This window comes from Budorcas taxicolor, chromosome 11 (assembly GCF_023091745.1).
Source record: "Budorcas taxicolor isolate Tak-1 chromosome 11, Takin1.1, whole genome shotgun sequence".
In the NCBI taxonomy this organism is placed as follows: Eukaryota; Metazoa; Chordata; class Mammalia; order Artiodactyla; family Bovidae; genus Budorcas; species Budorcas taxicolor.
This window is the reverse complement of record NC_068920.1, coordinates 45,295,602-45,311,224: the sequence shown is the minus strand read 5'-3', so window position 1 is coordinate 45,311,224 and position 15,623 is coordinate 45,295,602. Positions and strand designations below refer to the sequence as shown.

At 53.8% G+C, this 15,623-nt stretch overlaps 1 protein-coding gene across 1 annotated transcript in view; it reads right to left on the bottom strand.

Annotated features, from left to right (window-relative positions):
• Window positions 1–2,800: 2,800 nt before the first annotated feature.
• Window positions 2,801–15,623, bottom strand: part of LRFN2 (leucine rich repeat and fibronectin type III domain containing 2) — a 42,811-nt gene continuing 29,988 nt past the window's right edge. Inside the window, exon 2 of the mRNA XM_052649390.1 lies at window positions 2,801–3,764. Within this exon, the coding sequence (XP_052505350.1) occupies window positions 2,801–3,764 (964 nt within the window). The remainder of the gene's footprint in view (window positions 3,765–15,623) is intronic.

Here is a 15,623-nt window from a genome sequence, read left to right as displayed (position 1 = left end):
GTGGTGGCCACTGTCCAGGAAAAAGGAAGCAGGGCGGAGGGTGAGAGGACGGAACCACAAGGTGGTAGGCAGCCTGGACAGACGGAACTATTCCTTCTTAGCCTGGAGCTTCATTCCAGACCCTCTACTGACCTTTACTCCAAGAGGGCAGGCCCATTCTCTCTTAGTTCGGAAGGCTCCCGTCTAATATGTGAACTTGGCAGGAAGCAGGCTCTCACCAGGCAGAACCAAACACAGCTGTGAGAGAAAGATGCCATCTCAAGGCCACCTTCAGAAAACCACAGAGTTTCCAGAGAAATAAACAGCAGACTTCACAGACACAGGAATGTTCTTTTTTTTTTTTTTTCTGTCTCTCCGAAGAAGTGTGGTTAGTTGTTTTAAAACTGTACATTTTACTGTACACTATTTTTTTGTTTGTTTTTTTTTAGCAAAGGAGAAAGTTGGCATTTGTAGTCTGCCCACAGGGATGTCACTTTCCAAACCTGACAAACACAAGTGCTAGTACATATCATGTCATGACAGAGCTTGGAGCCGCTGACGAGGACAGTTGGTTCCCCTCGCTTCCCAAGCCTACCACTTTTCCTCGAGGCGTCTGAACCCAAAGGCAAAAAGAGAGTGGCATTTGGGGTCACCTCCTCAATGGCTACATTTAGAAAAGGCTGAGTGAGAAAGTGCAGAGGGAAAAAGGAGAGGAGGCAAGTGGGGCAGAGAAAGAGGGAGGGTGAGGGAGATGTTCTTTCACGTCACCGAGGCTGGAGGTCTCCCATGGCTGCGGAAAGCTTCTGCTCCAGCACTGGGGCTGGAAGTGAGCTTGTGGTCTCAGGAAGAGACCGGCCCGGTCTGTGGATGACCTAGTCTGGACCAGAAAGGGACTCGGGGGAGGCAGAGAGGCACCAGCGGAAAAGGAATGAAGGCAGGAGAGAGGAGGGAAGGTGAGGAGAGAGAGAGAGAGGAGGCGGGCAGGCAAGGAGGAAGGCATGGGGTCTGGAGGCTCCTGGGCGGGAGCCAGAAGGCAGTCCTGCATAGACGGTTCCCCGCCCTCTGCCTGTGTGTTCTGGGCGGGGCTGGGGGGCCACCAGCTCAGCTCCAGGGCTGAGCCCATCAGAACGTTTCAGCCCCAGATGGACTCACCTGTATGCTTTGTAGGCTGTGTGGTCGGCAAGTGGCAGAAGGAGGGAGAATGAGAGACGGAGGCCAGAGCTCTGTGGTGGAGGTTTGGGAGAAGAAGGAATGAGGTGGGGAGAGGTAGTGTGTTGACAGTTAGGCGAGACCTGGGACAGACAGGGACCAAGAGAGACAGAGGTGCGGGGGAAGGCCTTCCAGATGCTTCCGGATGCCTTCCCCTGCACCGGCCACACGTCCTCGGCCTCCTCTCGCCGGAGTCTGTGCGTGCGGGGTTCAGTCCCCAGATGGACAGGAGCCCGTGGGCCCCTCCTCGTCCTGTCGTTTCCAAACACATCTGCCTCCTGACTGGCATCGTGGAAGGCAGCCCCCGTGTCCCTGTGTCCCACCCTGAGCCACCTCCTTCAAGAACAAACAAAGGACAGGCTCTAGACACAGAAATGCCCTAGCCACGGTGAACACTTGGTAACAGACTTCAGGCACCACCCCCAAGAGGCACGTGGCCTCAGGCCCTGCCCTGACTTGGTCACTAACTCACTATGTGACCTTGGGCAGGTCTCTTGGACTCTGGAGGGAAGGAGAGAGAAGGTTAAGGGTGAAATGATCGCAAACACCTCTTCGAGCTTCAAAATCCTACAACTCATTTAGTCATGAAGAGTCCTTAGTCCTTTGAGCTGGAAGGGAGTTGGAGATTTGGTACGCTCTCAGTATTTTATGAATTAGAAGCCTGAGGTTCCACAGAGAAAGGGTCTTGCCTGCTGTATTCAACTGGGTATTGGGTGGTGGCTCTGAAACCCAGACTCGCAGCTTTGGACTCTGTGTCCAGTGCTCCTTCTGTTCCTTTGAGTCCACTCCCCTTAAGAGAAAACCTCTTGGCAAGCCCCTCCCAACCATGACCCGCCCCACATCCCAGCTTCCCTTAAAAGAAGCAAAAATCCCAAAGCACCTCCATAAGTTAACATACCTTATACCCATGGGTCTCATAAAACCCTTCTCCCTCTCCCTCATGCAGAGTCCTGGAAATTACCCTTCTGGTTTAAGCTGATGTGCTAGGTGTGGGGCGTTGTGTTTGAGAAGCAAAGGAAGTTGGGCCAGTGATGAGGGGTTCACTCACCCTCCCCGAGTGTGGGGACTTGCGAGTAATGAGGGGGTCTAGGCAGAGGACTTCAATCTTCCCCCAAACAAATGTGCCACCCAAATCATTCCCTGCTTTGCTCAGCTGGCAGCAATTGCCCACCACCTGCTGGGACCTGCTTTTGTGTGTGGCATAAATTCTCCATTATCTGTGTCACTGAAGAGGAGGAGTCTGGGACATGGAAGAAATAAATTAAGAAACAAAAACAACACTGGAACCATCCGCAATCCAAAGCCGCTTGCTTATAGGCTACATTTGTGATTAGAAGGGCAGGAGCCCTGCCTTTCCAAACACTCAGGGCTCAGTCTGACATGTGAGCGATCGAGTCCGCTTTCCCTGAGCACACCCCAACGGGTGGTGGGGGACGGGCCTGGGAAGGTGTGTGTGGGTGGCGTAGTGGGGTGGGGGGAGGCCGTTGATAGGGAGACAAAATGGTCCCTGGATGTAAACATCACCATGGAAACTCCACAAAGACTTGTGGGTAAAGATGCTTCCCCTTCTCCTACCCTGGCAGGGTGGGAGGGAGGAGGCCCACCCCCAGGCCTACACCGTGCTCTCCATCACCCACTCAGAGCTGCCAAAAGTTCCTCGGGCCCCCACCAGGCCACTCTCCTCGAAGGGCAAGAGCATGCCATTTACAGAGAGGCTGCGCTTTGTCCAGATGTTCGAGACCCTCCGTGGGGGGCTGTAGCCACTGGGGGCGACCCCGCCCGCAGCCGCGGCTGCAAAGTCCCCCATGTCGAAGGAGTGGCTGCGTTTGGCCTTGCCCTCCAGGGGCAAGGGGAGCAGGCTCCTGGCCCTGGCCGCGGGCGGCCCCAGCAGTGGCTCTCGGTCTGAGGGGTGGCCCTTGGCCGACGTCCCAGACCCCCTCCCGCCTGGAGTCCTGGAGTCCAGCAGCTCCTCCTTTCTCTGACTTTTGAGGTCCAAGGAGGCGAAGGCCCCCATGAGGCGGTCAAGGTTGGGCTTGGGGCGGGGGGCGGGGGGTGGGAGCCTCCATGGGCCCCGTCCCAGCCCCTCCCCGATACCCAGGGAGCTGGAGGAAGAGGAGTCGCTGCCTCGGGCCAAGCTGGCACTGAAGTCCATGAGCTCGTTGCGCACCACCACCTTGGGTGGTCCGGGCACGGGGGCCCCACTGGGCACACTGCCCAGAGCGGGCGGCTGGGCCCCGTTGGTCTGAGAGTGCACGTTGGTGACGGCAGCTGTGGGCTTCCCTGCGCCCTCCTGGTTGCAGACCCTGTAGCGCACCATGAGGATGACGATGAAGACCAGCAGCGTGGCCACGATGATGCCGCCGATGACCAGGATCATGGTGCCGCCCAGGATCTGGCTGTGCATGGACTGGCACTGCGGGTAGTCGGCCTTGGTGAAGAACTGGGCACAGCCCACGATGTTGGTGGCCGTGAGTGTGGTGGCCGTGTCGTCCCACATGGCCAGCACGCACAGGTCGTAGCCAGTCCCGGACACAAGGTTGTTGACCACAAAGGCCTTGTTGGAGGCTGGGATCATCCTGGGAGGTGAAGGGGATAGGTCCAGAGCGGGAGGGATGGTGAGGAACAGTAGGGTGATGAGGGGACAGGGGCAGAAGCAGAAGAGAGAGGGTGACAGAGAGGAGCCATGGAGAGGGAGAGAGCCACAGGCGCAGAGAACGAGGCAGGGAGGAGAGGTTTAGGTGGAGAGGCAGGAAAAGGGAGAGAGGGCGAGACAGAGAGGAGGGGGCCCAGGTAAGAGAACAGAGGTGGGGGGAAGAGAGAGGAAGATTCCGGGCCAGGGGGTGGATGTGTCAGAGCCAGGTACACAGAGAAAGAGTCGTCGGCAACCGGGCGTGGAAAACACCCCGGAAGATGTGGAAATAAATCGATGATGAGTGTGACCAAGAAGGGAATGGAACAGCAGGTAGTTGACAGTGGAAAGCGGTTAGAGTTGGAGGTTTGGAGACCAGAGGGGAGAGATTCAAGGGAGAGCAGAGAGAGGAGGCGTGGGGGAGGGGCGGGGGGGAGGCAGAGAGATTAAAGATGTGAAGAAGCAGCAGTTAAAGAAAAGGGACTCCCCGCCTCCCCGCTTCTGCCTGGAGCGCTTCCAACAGCCCCTCAAGTCTCTGGGCCGTGGGGGTGAGAGTCAGGTCAGCCGTGGCCGCCCAGCCCGAGGGCTGCCTCCACCCGCTGTCTGTCCTGGGAGATTCCCCAGCACTGACTGAGCCCCGTTCCGAGCCTGAGCTGAGCTTAGTCCCGGACAAGGTCCTGTCCTCAGGGGCCAAGGCCATTCTCCTCTCCAGATGGCTTTCTCACTTCTCAGGAGGGACAACTTCACTGCTGCAGACTGGTTGGGGTGGGTGGGGGTCTAGGCAGAAGGAAACTGGAGGTGCGAAGAGGGGTGTTGCTTGGAGGGGAAGGGCAGGGTGCAACGTTGAAGACTGGGAGGAACTCTGCTTCCCAGAGGGAAGGGAGCGGTCCTCCGTCACTGCCATAGCAGGCCAGGGGCATCCAAAGACACCCCGGGTAGTATCACTGGTTGGGGAGGCCTCGACGGCTCCCTCCACCTTAAGGTAGGGTCAGATTGGGCAGCAATTTCCCCACACTGGGGCCAGACCACCCTAGCCTCGGCCCTTCCTGCATGCCTTCTGGTGGGAGTTCCTAGAAACGACGCCTGTCTCATCCCACATACACTCTTGCAGAAATACTCACCTCGGCAGAAAGGAGCCACATTTCCCTGCAGCCTCCCCCACCGCCCCCCAGACCCCCAACTCCCAAAGAGCCCAGTGTGCTTCTGTCCCCTGCTACTCCAGTGCCATCTGTGCCCGTCAACGGCTCACACCCAGGGCCCGGCAGCGTAATTGAGACCTCAAACATGAAATACTGGAGCCTGAAGACTTCCACCTGGGAACCGCGCACGGAGGCTGGGACTGACAGGCAGCTATTGATGTCCCGTCAGTGGGCAGCCCTGGAGGCTCCTGCCTCCCGCCTCACTCTCGGCCCCTCTAGGCTGCTAGGGAAGCCACACGAGGAAATTGAGTCCTCTGCCCCATGCCCACTTCCATCCTATAGCTACAGTGCGTGGGGCAGAAGAGGTGAGTGGAGAAGTTGGGGGCCTGGACCCAGCAAAGGCACTGCACCCGGCCCCTTAGGTCTGTCTGTTCCACCTGCGCATCACGGCAATCCTGGGCCCTCAGATCACAGAGGACTGGCCAAGGCTCAGAGAGGTTAAGTGATTTGCCTGAGGTCACACAGCTGGGACTGCCAGGATGAGGTAGTTGGGGCTTTGACACTAGCTTCTAGATCCACAGCCTGACCTTATTCCTTTCCACAAATGAGGATGATTTTCTTCATCTGAGTGAAAACCCTGCCCCGGCCTGTTGCAGATCAGCCAGCCCCTTTCTTGGAGCAGCTCAGCTCACTGAGGCTCACGCTCCTCCACAAACAGAACCTCGGTTCTGCTGGGCCCACTGCTGTGCAGAGTCCACTTCCTTCCACCTCAGGGTAGCGATGTGAGCGTCGTGAGTTGGAGCGGCAGGAGCTACGCACACCCAGAATGGTGCAATAGTAGTGTGTGTGCTTAGTCGCTTCAGTTGTGTCCAGCTCTTTGCAACCCTATGGACTGTAGCTTGCCAGGCTCCTCTGTCCTTGGGGTTTCTCCAGGCAAGAAGACTGGAGTGGGTTGCCATGCCCTCCTCCAGGGGTCTTCCTCACCCAGGGGTTGAACCCGTGTCTCTGTCTCACGCACTGGCAGGCAGGTGCTTTACCACTAGCACCCCGGGAAACCCGACAAAGGTGGAGCAAATGCTCCAAGGCAAGTGTGTTCAGGCTCTGCTTTAGCAACCCCATGTCTATCAACTCGCTTAGCCCTACGGCGACTCTCTGAAGCAGCTGCTGTCGTGGCCTTTTTTCTGCAGAGGTGTTAGGCAAACGTAACATGGCAGGGTCGGCATTCAAACCCAGGCAGTCCAGCTCCTGTCCACTCTGACCCACCTCATTCGGCCACCTCTCTGGGTCATGAGCAATAAACGAACATATCCCTTCAGGGAGGGGATGGGTTGGCTGGTTTATTGAACCTCTGGTATGTGACAAGGGTTTTCACACTCAGTATTGTGTTTAAACCTCACCACAATCCCAGGACACAGGAGAGGGACTCATAGCCTAGACATCATCTCAGTATTTAGGCGTCTTATCCTGGAAGCAGACCCGGCTATTACTACTACTACTACTACTATGACGACGAAGAATAGCCAGCATTGAGGGCTTCCTCTGTGCCAGGATCACTAAGAGGATTAACTCATTTAATCCAGCAATTGTTGGGAGGTCATTATTATTACTGTTTTACATGTAAGAACCTGAGGCACAGAAAGGTTAAGCTGCCTGCCTGAGAGTGCCCAGCTAGTAAGTGGCAGAGCTGGGATCCGAACCAGACAGTCTGGCCCCAGAGCCTCCGCTCCTAATCGCTATACCTTGCTGCCTCACAGCCCTGTCTTCCTGCCCTCCCTGGGATGATATTGTGTGGATCCTGCCTGGCCTCTCCCCATCCCCCTTGCTTCCCGAGTCAGGGAAGATCATGATGAGATGAAGCTGCAACTGGGCTGCTGTTAAGGGAGGTGTTATAGGGTGAGGCTGATCCTTAGCAAGCAGCTGGCACCGGCGATGAAGGGTCAGGCTGGGGAAATCCTTGCACTGTAAATGGTCCATCAGAAGCAAGGCCAGATAGAAAAGCCTGCTTCCCAGGATTAAGAGCAGAAAAGCAGCTCTTGTTTTCTCTGGGGGGTTGGGGGGTGGGGGTGGTGTGTGCGTGTGTGTGTGTGTGTGTGTGTGGACTTAACAGGAGAACTAGAACCAGCTGGCTCAAGCCGCCTTGGAAGTCAAGCTTTCCTTTGCTGACAGTAATAACCAGCGTTCACCAAGTGCTAACCTTGTGCTGGGCAGTTTACATGCAGTACCTCATTCAGCCTCCTGACAATGATAAGCTATCATTCCCACTTAGGAAAGGAGGACGCTAAACAGTTTTCACTTTCCCTTGGGGGAATGGAGCTGAGACCAGATTTGGATCCGGGATTCAGAGCCCAGTTCTTAATCACAAGCAAGACTGCTCCCCACTCCAGGCAGCGAAAGGACGGCCTGCATGAGAAAGTCGTGTGAATCAGGCACTATTCAAACTCTAGTGACAAAACCAACCTCATCTCCTGCCCATGTGGCCATGTTTGCCCCATTTTGTTCCTGACTACTGACTGCCCCCAGGCTAGATCTGGGGAGCCTGGATCCCTCTTTGAGACAGACTGGGACCTGGTGCCCTTCACTGCAGTGCTTGCACCTGGACAAACGTCTTCTCGAGCAACGGAATACAAAGAAGATTCCCTTCTCCAGGGGATCTTCCTGACCCAGGGATCGAACTGGGGTCTCCCACATTGCAGGCAGATTCTTTATCATCTGAGCCACCAGGGAAGCCCTACAAAGAAGCTGCTGCTGCTGCTAAGTTGCTTCAGTCATGTGTGACTCTGTGCGACCCCATAGATGGCAGCCCACCAGGCTCCCCCATCCCTGAGAGTCTCCAGGCAAGAACACTGGAGTGGGTTGCCATTTCCTTCTCCAATGCATGAAAGTGAAAAGTGAAAGTGATGTCACTCAATCATGTCTGACTCCTAGTGACCCCATGGACTGAAGCCCACCAGGCTCCTCTGTCCATGGGATTTTCCAGGCAAGAGTACTGGAGTGGGGTGCCATTGCCTTCTCCAACAAAGAAGCTACAAGGGACCGAAAGTAACTGCGTGCATGAGCAGTTGGGGCAAATGATGAACAACAAGCTACAAAAAGGCCAAAACCCAACCGCCACTTCTGAGGTGCTGGAAGCAAAAGCAGGGTCCTGTGCATGATCTGTGCACGCAGCACCAACACAGGGGTGGGCAGACCACCCAAGCCACCCCTTGAGCCTGACCCACCAATCTGTCCCACGCTCGTCCCATTTAAGGGACCAACTCAACCCCCCTCCCCCCACAGGGGGTGAATAAGGGCACCGGTACTTGTTTCTGCTTTCTCATGCTGCAGCAGGAGCCCCAGTAAAGCCTTGCCTGAATTTCTCATCTGGCCCTTAGCAATTTCCATTGATTAAAGAGTCCAAGAACCCAGGTTATTAACAACTTCACTCCTACCCACACCCTACTAGCACTCTGGCTGGGAGGCTGTACCTTCCGAACCTCTCCCTCGTTCCATCACCACACTCATGCTTTTGCTTGGGCCCCACCATTTCTGGTCTGGATGGATGCAGAGTGTTCTCCAAACTGGCCTCTCCGCCTCTGGTTGTGCTTCCTTGAAGTCTGTGCTCAGCACCATCATCTCCAGAGTGCTCCAGCTAAAGCACAACTCTGGACGTGTCCCCTGGCCGCTGAAACAGTCTTCAAGGGCTAATCATGACCTACAAGGGATGTCCAGGGTCCTGAGCTGGGCTCCCAATCCAGACTTCCCATCCCATCCTTGTCCTTCCACTCACACACCCTCATCCTAGCCCACGTTCTTAAAACAACCCAGAATCAGTCAGGCCTTGTGGTGCAGAGGGCGCACTCACAGAGCAATGGGATAATAAAGGACCACTTGTAAAGCGGCTCATTACAAAGACGTGGACATAGGATGGGGGCCCACAGTGCACAGGCAGTGACCCAGGGCTAGGTGCAGCCAAGCTGTTTCCAGATTCAGGAAGCAGACTTGCACAGGTCGGCGCTACTCAGAGGGTGCCCCACAGGTGGGTGGTCATTCACGAGCTCTTTTCTCCTGGTCCATGATCAGACAGCACAGACATTGAGAGTAAGCTTTAAGAACGTTTTAGGGCCATTTAGCACTGGTTGTGACTCCTAAATGAGTGATCATTTTTTTCTGATAAAGTGTTTCTATGATAGTCTTACAAAAGCACTGGTCTGCAAAAAAGAAAGCTGGTCGTTCACCACAAATACCTTGAGAAGCACTGACCTGGGCAGAGCAGGGTGCCTCCGCCTTGGCACTGCTGACACGTGGGCGATGAGCCCTGGTGGTGGGTCTGTCCTATGTACTGTATGTGTTTATTAGCAGCATCCCTGGGCTCTACCCGCTGGATGCCAATAGCCCCTGTCCCCATTTATGGCAACCAAAGATGTCTCCAGACATCACCATGTGGGGACAAAATCACCGCCTGCTGAGACACATCAGTCTAGAAAACTCGGTTGAGGGACAGAGACAACCAGTGGGAACTGTACAGGGTGAGGGCCAGACGAACAGGTGCCCCAGCCTCAAGTCTCTTCCCTCTTCCCAGGCTTCTGCTACTGCTCCCCAGGACCGAACCCAGCTGAAAGCCAGAGTTCACAGGCGCACACTGGTCAGCCCTTCAGGGCACACAGCAGTGGGCAGGACGGGCAAATGGATCTGGAGAGGCAAGAAAAGGGGAAAAAAAAGATATCTGGCACAACGATTGGGTCACAGCCCTCTTTATGAAAGACTCATCCTGAAATCCTGATAGATTTCTTTCCATCACATAAACTGGCGACATCTCTTTTAGTTGAAAACATGAATTGCTATTTTAAGTTGCTCCAAAGTGTTAAATTTAATTAAGCTCATACGCTCTAAAGCGCAATTTAAAACTGCCACCCCAAGCGCTTACCCAGGAAAAACAAAACAAGCCTTAAGTGGCTGCTTCTGAGCTGTTTTTCCTCCTTTTTTTTCCCCCCCTATTAATATTCTTTTGGTATTTGTTTATTCGGTTTGACACTAGTAAATAAATCTACAGCTGATTTCTACAGTTGATAGCAGAGGCTTCAGAGGAAATCACACAGGAGCATACTGGTCACTCTCTCATAGTGGTTACCATTCTCATACTGGTTATTCTCTGTCTTCCCTTCACCTGCCCGCTCCTGAATGACGAGGAACTACATTTCCCAGACTCCCTTGCCTGTTCCCAAGCTCCTTTGCCTCCCAGGTAGAGTTGGCCAATGGAGGCCCTAGCAGGTAGGAGGAGGGGAGAGCCAGGTATTTCTTCCTCTTTTTCTGCTTCAAGTGATATCTGCTTGTCAGCTCCTGAGCCTCCTCTGTGATCCCACCTTCAGGGGTTCTAGCTCCTGCCAGATAGACCTGGATCTTAGGCTCTGATCAAACCATCTCCTCCGTGTACCTGAAGTCCTGGGGTGGGGTGGGTGGTGGCAGTGGCTTCCGGCTGTAGCTAATCTCTGTGATGCTGACCCCTCAGCAATTCCATCACCTGGAACCCAACCCCAGTACCAGATTCCGTCTTAGATCTAGAGTGTTCATTTTTTCCCGACTGAATCCTAGGTGACACAAGAACATACACTTTACACGACAAGAAGGAAAAGACTGTTTTTTCCTTGCATTTCTGGAGAAAACTGTCCTTACTTCATGTCAGCGGCATCACATCTATCTAGTAGAACTCCAGCTGAAGGAAGCATTTTGCCACCTTCTCGAAATCACTCATCACTCCCCAAATCTACCACCTGGCACTTTGCACAGAGTGGACCACCATCCTGGAAATCACTTGTGTTTTCCCACCTGGTGACCTCGTCTTTCAAGGCCCGACTCAGCGTCACGTCCGACCCCACCTCTGCTCTCTGCTCCCACAGCCCCTCCTGCCTTCCTCCAATAGAGCCCTTCTCCACGGAGGCCTGTGAATCCCTGGAGGACTTGGGCTGTGTCTTCATCTTTGTATCTCTGCTGCCAATCATAGTATCTGGCCTTGAGTCCCTGCTGAGTAAATATTTACCCTGTGGTTGAGCAGTGAATGAAAGAGTGCTTTGCTAAATGTTAAGGCCTGTACAAATTTGAGGGATTCTTAGTTAAATATAATACGATGGCTGGTGACTCTCAGACACTGGCTGGTCTTAAGGAAATCTTCCTGGAAAGGCATTTTTCTACATCTTTGAAGGGCACCCCTGACAATCTTTATGAACTTGCATGTAGATACGTGTTGGACTGTGTGAGTGTAAGTGAATGTGTGTCTGTGTGTGTGTGTGAAAAGATGTGTGGGGGACATGACTGTGTGTCTATCATTTGAGAGTTGACTGCCTGAGTATTTGTGTGTGTGTGTGCATTTGAGAGTTGACTGCCTGAGTGTGTGTGTGTGTGTGTGTGTAGGTGTTCACATACAAATGGTAAACAAAGGTTCTGGTTCCATAGTGTTGGTCCCTGCTAGGTCCCTCTTCTACCCAGCTTCCTCAGTGCCCCAGAGACTCCACATGCCCCCCAGTACTTCTGAGGGGGCCCCCCAACATGGCCTCTCCCAGAGACGCTGCAGGCCAAGTCTACTCTTCCCCAGCTGCTGCCTTTAAAGCTGCTAGCAGCTCTACTACCATTAAAGCTATGCCATTCCTGGAGCATCTGGGAATGGGGGTGAGAGAGGCTCTTAGAGGCCACCTGAGCCTGGGGGCAAAGCCTGTGAGTGGACCACCGATGACGACTGCCCCCTTTTCGTGGGCTCACTCCAGGCCACACTCCCCAGACACCTGTGCCCTGGGTGCTGTCCAGGTGGTGAGTTCTGGCGAAGGGAACACGGCAGCAGCAGTGTGCATACCTCTGGGTCAGGCCAGGAAAGAGGGGGAGTCTCTGCTCCATTCTCCCTGGACCTGGGTGCGGTGACCAGCCTTGGCCCACCCGAGGGGCACTGGAAACCTGGTGCCCAAATCTGCATGTGAGGAAGGCCTCCTGACAAACCCGGGAGACCACCCTGAAACAACAAACTCCCCCGTGCTTGAGCCTTTTGTGTTTGCCTTCATTCGCCCCAGGAGCTGGCCTCTCCTGACTAATCCAGCCCCCTGCAGATATGATGAGGTGACCCTGAGGAGTTCATTATGTGTAGGCGTGTGACAGAGAAAAAGAGAGGGGGTGAGTGTGTATGGGGGGGCGGGTGACTGAAGGGGAACGTGTGTGTTTGTGTAAGAGGAAGCAGTCGGTGCTGGTGTCTACACAAGAAATGCAGTTCTTGCCTTCCTGGAGTTGGGAGCAGACACCACGTCTTTCAGCCCAGCCTCCATCCCCTCAGCTCCCAGCACGTTGAGGTGCTCCCCCTTCTCTCTCCTCCCCCTCCCCTCCCCCATCAGCAATGCACCGGCCTCCTGCTGAGCCCCGGCACTAATTTGGAGACCACGTCAAGCTGCCCCCACTCCACTTCGCTGGCTCTGCACCCTCATTACTGGCTCTTCACAGAATCACCAGCCTGCCAAGCTCCCTGGCCGGCCATGACATCTCAGGGCACATGAAAGGGCCTCATTAAACCAAGGCAAGCAGCCTGGCTCCCCAGCCTCTCCCTCTAGCTGCCAGTCCCAAAGGGGCTGGTTGGCTTCCCTGCACAGCTGCAAGGGAGCAGAACCCCTGCGGCTGGGTCTATCTGGCATATGATTTATTGAGTACATACTATGCACCCAGCACGTGATAGGCAAGGTCTCTCTGTTTCTGCACACTGACTCTGTGAGTAGGAATAATTATCCCCACACTACAGATGAAGAAACTGAGGCTCAGGCAGATCAGTCGCCTGCTCAAGTTCACACAGCCGGAAGGCTGCTGAGCCAGCTTTGTAAGCCAGGGCTGCCAAGGCCACCCAGCATGATCTTCCCGATACTGTATTATTACCTTGAATTGAACTGGGCAGAATCAGCTCATAGCAGAAACAAATCTCAGTGTCTAGCTAACTGTTTGACAGCAAGTAAAACACAAAAACACAAACGTATACTACTACAATGGTGGCTGACATTTATCGAACACTTACTATATGCCAACCAGTGTTCTGAGCACTCTACCTATATTAACTGATTTAATCCCCACAGCAACTCTATGAGGGAGGTACTGTTATTACCCTCATTTTACAGAAGAAGAAATCAAGGCTCAGAGGAGTTAAATGATCCGCTCAACAGAGAAAACATTTGTGCCTGGCCGAGATTTGAATCCAGCACTCTAAATCAATGTTCTTGATAACCCTGAAGTACCTTTCATAATAATGCTCCCCATTTTAGAGATGAGAATTAACTGAATCGACCTGAAGCCACAGAGCTAATTAGAGATGAGCGTTCCTTGAGTGGTAAGTGTTGTCCTACTGCTTCTGAAAGCTTCTGGGAGGCCTGAAGGAAATGAGGGGGCTGCCGGGTTCTCTGTGGGCAGTTTTCCCATAGAGGGAGCCACCACCAGTGCAAAGGCCCTGAGGCAGGGACAGTGAGAAGACCGATTTGGCCAAAACAGAGTGAAGGAAAGGGAGAGTGGTGGGAAATGAAGTCACCAAATCAGCAGCCAGGAGCTGGGTTCTGGAGGCCTTGTCTTGTGTGCCAGCTCCAACGATCAGACAAGCACTGGTGTTGAGAAGAATCCTGAGGCTGTGTTCAAACTCAGCAGGACAGACTGCTGTGGGTCTGTAAGGACCTGTCTTTTGTATTTGTCGTTTCTGGTCTCGGGATCAGAGAGCAATTAGAGAGAAGGACTGTAATTACCAGTATGTATCACAGAGTCCCCTCTTCTGGTGCTCGCCTTCCCTGAGTGATAACAGGGGCAGGCCTGTGGCTCCTCCTCAGAACAGGATTCCCATAGAGCCGGCTCGACTCAGTGAGGGCTCTGAGGATCAAGAGCCTCTCATTAGCTTCTGAGAAGGGCCAGGGGCCAGGCTCGGTCACTGCCCCACAGCCTCTGCCCCTCCTGAGAACACGGGGGCTCACCTGGGTGCCTGAGGCACTCTGTCTTATTGGCGATGATTTTGCCCATCAGGAAGTAAAGCAGCCGCATTCAACAGGAGTGAGATTCTGAGGCAGAGAACCCCAATATCCATTCCCACACCCCTGAGGACAGCAGGCGGGGCTGGGGATCAAAACTCCTGATTGCAGCGGCCTCAGATGACCTCCCTGGCTCCCCACCCCCACCTCTCCTCTACAAACAGCCAGTGCATCCTGTTAAAGCCCAGGTCAGGTCAAGTCCTTCCTCTGCCCAATGCCCCCGGTGAGGCCTGTCTCACCTAGTCAGAGTCTTACGTGCCCCACAGGCCCTTTGTGATTTCCTCTCACCGCTCCCAGTTCGCCTCATCCTACTCAACCCACCCACTCTGCACCAGTCACCTGGCCTCCCTGCTACCCCTCAGACTTGCCAAGGGTGCTCTTGCCACAGGGCCTTTGCACTGCCTGTTGCCCTTACCTGGGTGCTCCTCCTCCAGACGTCATACACTCCCTGCCCCATCTCCTTCAGCTCTGCTCCGATGTCACCTCCTCTAACTGCCCTATTTAACACTGCCAGCTTCCCCGTCTCTACCTTGCCCCCTGCAAGCCCCTTACTCTGCTCTGTCTTTTCCCACTGCATTTTTATGGCCTGACAGACACTATCATTTGCCTATTTACTAGGCTTCCTGTTAATTATCTCCCTCTCTCTCCTTCCACTAGAATCTCAGTTCAGGGTTAAGATCAGGGTTTTCTGTCTCCTTTGCTTCCCGATATTTCCTCAGCGTTTCAAACAATACTTGGCACATAGTAGCCCCTCAGAAACATTTTGAATGAAGGGGATGTTCTGTATTGACACTTCCCAATACAGTAGCTGGGCTTCCCAGGCGGCTCAGTTGGTGAAGAATCCACCTGTAATGTAGGAGGGTGGGGAAGATCCCCTGGAGAAGGAAATGGCAACCCACTCTGGTATTCTTGCCTGGAAAAATCCCACGGACAGAGGAGCCTGGAGGGCTAACAGTCCACGGAGTCACAAAGAGTCAGACACGACTGAGCAACTAACAGATAAAATAAATACAATGCAGTAGCTATATGTGGCCTTTTAAATTTAACTTCAAACTAATTTAAATGAAATTAAAAATTCAGTTCCTCCGTCACACTAGGCATATTTCAAGGGCTCAACAGTCGCAAGTGGCCAGTGGCTGCCACACTGGACAGTGCAGCTGGGAAGCAGCCCACCATCTCAGAGTTCAGCTCAGCGAGGCTCTTACTATGCCCCTCTCCAGCAGGTGGTAGGAATCCTGCCATCTCCCATGTGAGCCCTGGCACTCCCCAAAACGTGGGCCCAGCACACAGACACTCTCCAAAGAAGGACAATTGATCCTGTAGGCTTCAATCCAGGCATCCGAGCTTCCTGTCTTCCTTGGAAGAAAAGTTATGACCAACCTAGATAGTATATTCAAAAGCAGAGACATTACTTTGCTGACTAAGGTTCGTCTAGCCAAGGCTATGGTTTTCCCAGTGGTCATGTATGGATGTGAGAGTTGGACTGTGAAGAAGGCTAAGCACCGAAGAATTGATGCTTTTGAACTGCGGTATTGGAGAAGACTCTTGAGAGTCCCTTGGACTGCAAGGAGATCCAACCAGTCCATTCTGAAGGAGATCAGCCCTGGGATTTCTTTGGAAGGAATGATGCTAAAGCTGAAACTCCAGTACTTTGGCCACCTCATAAGA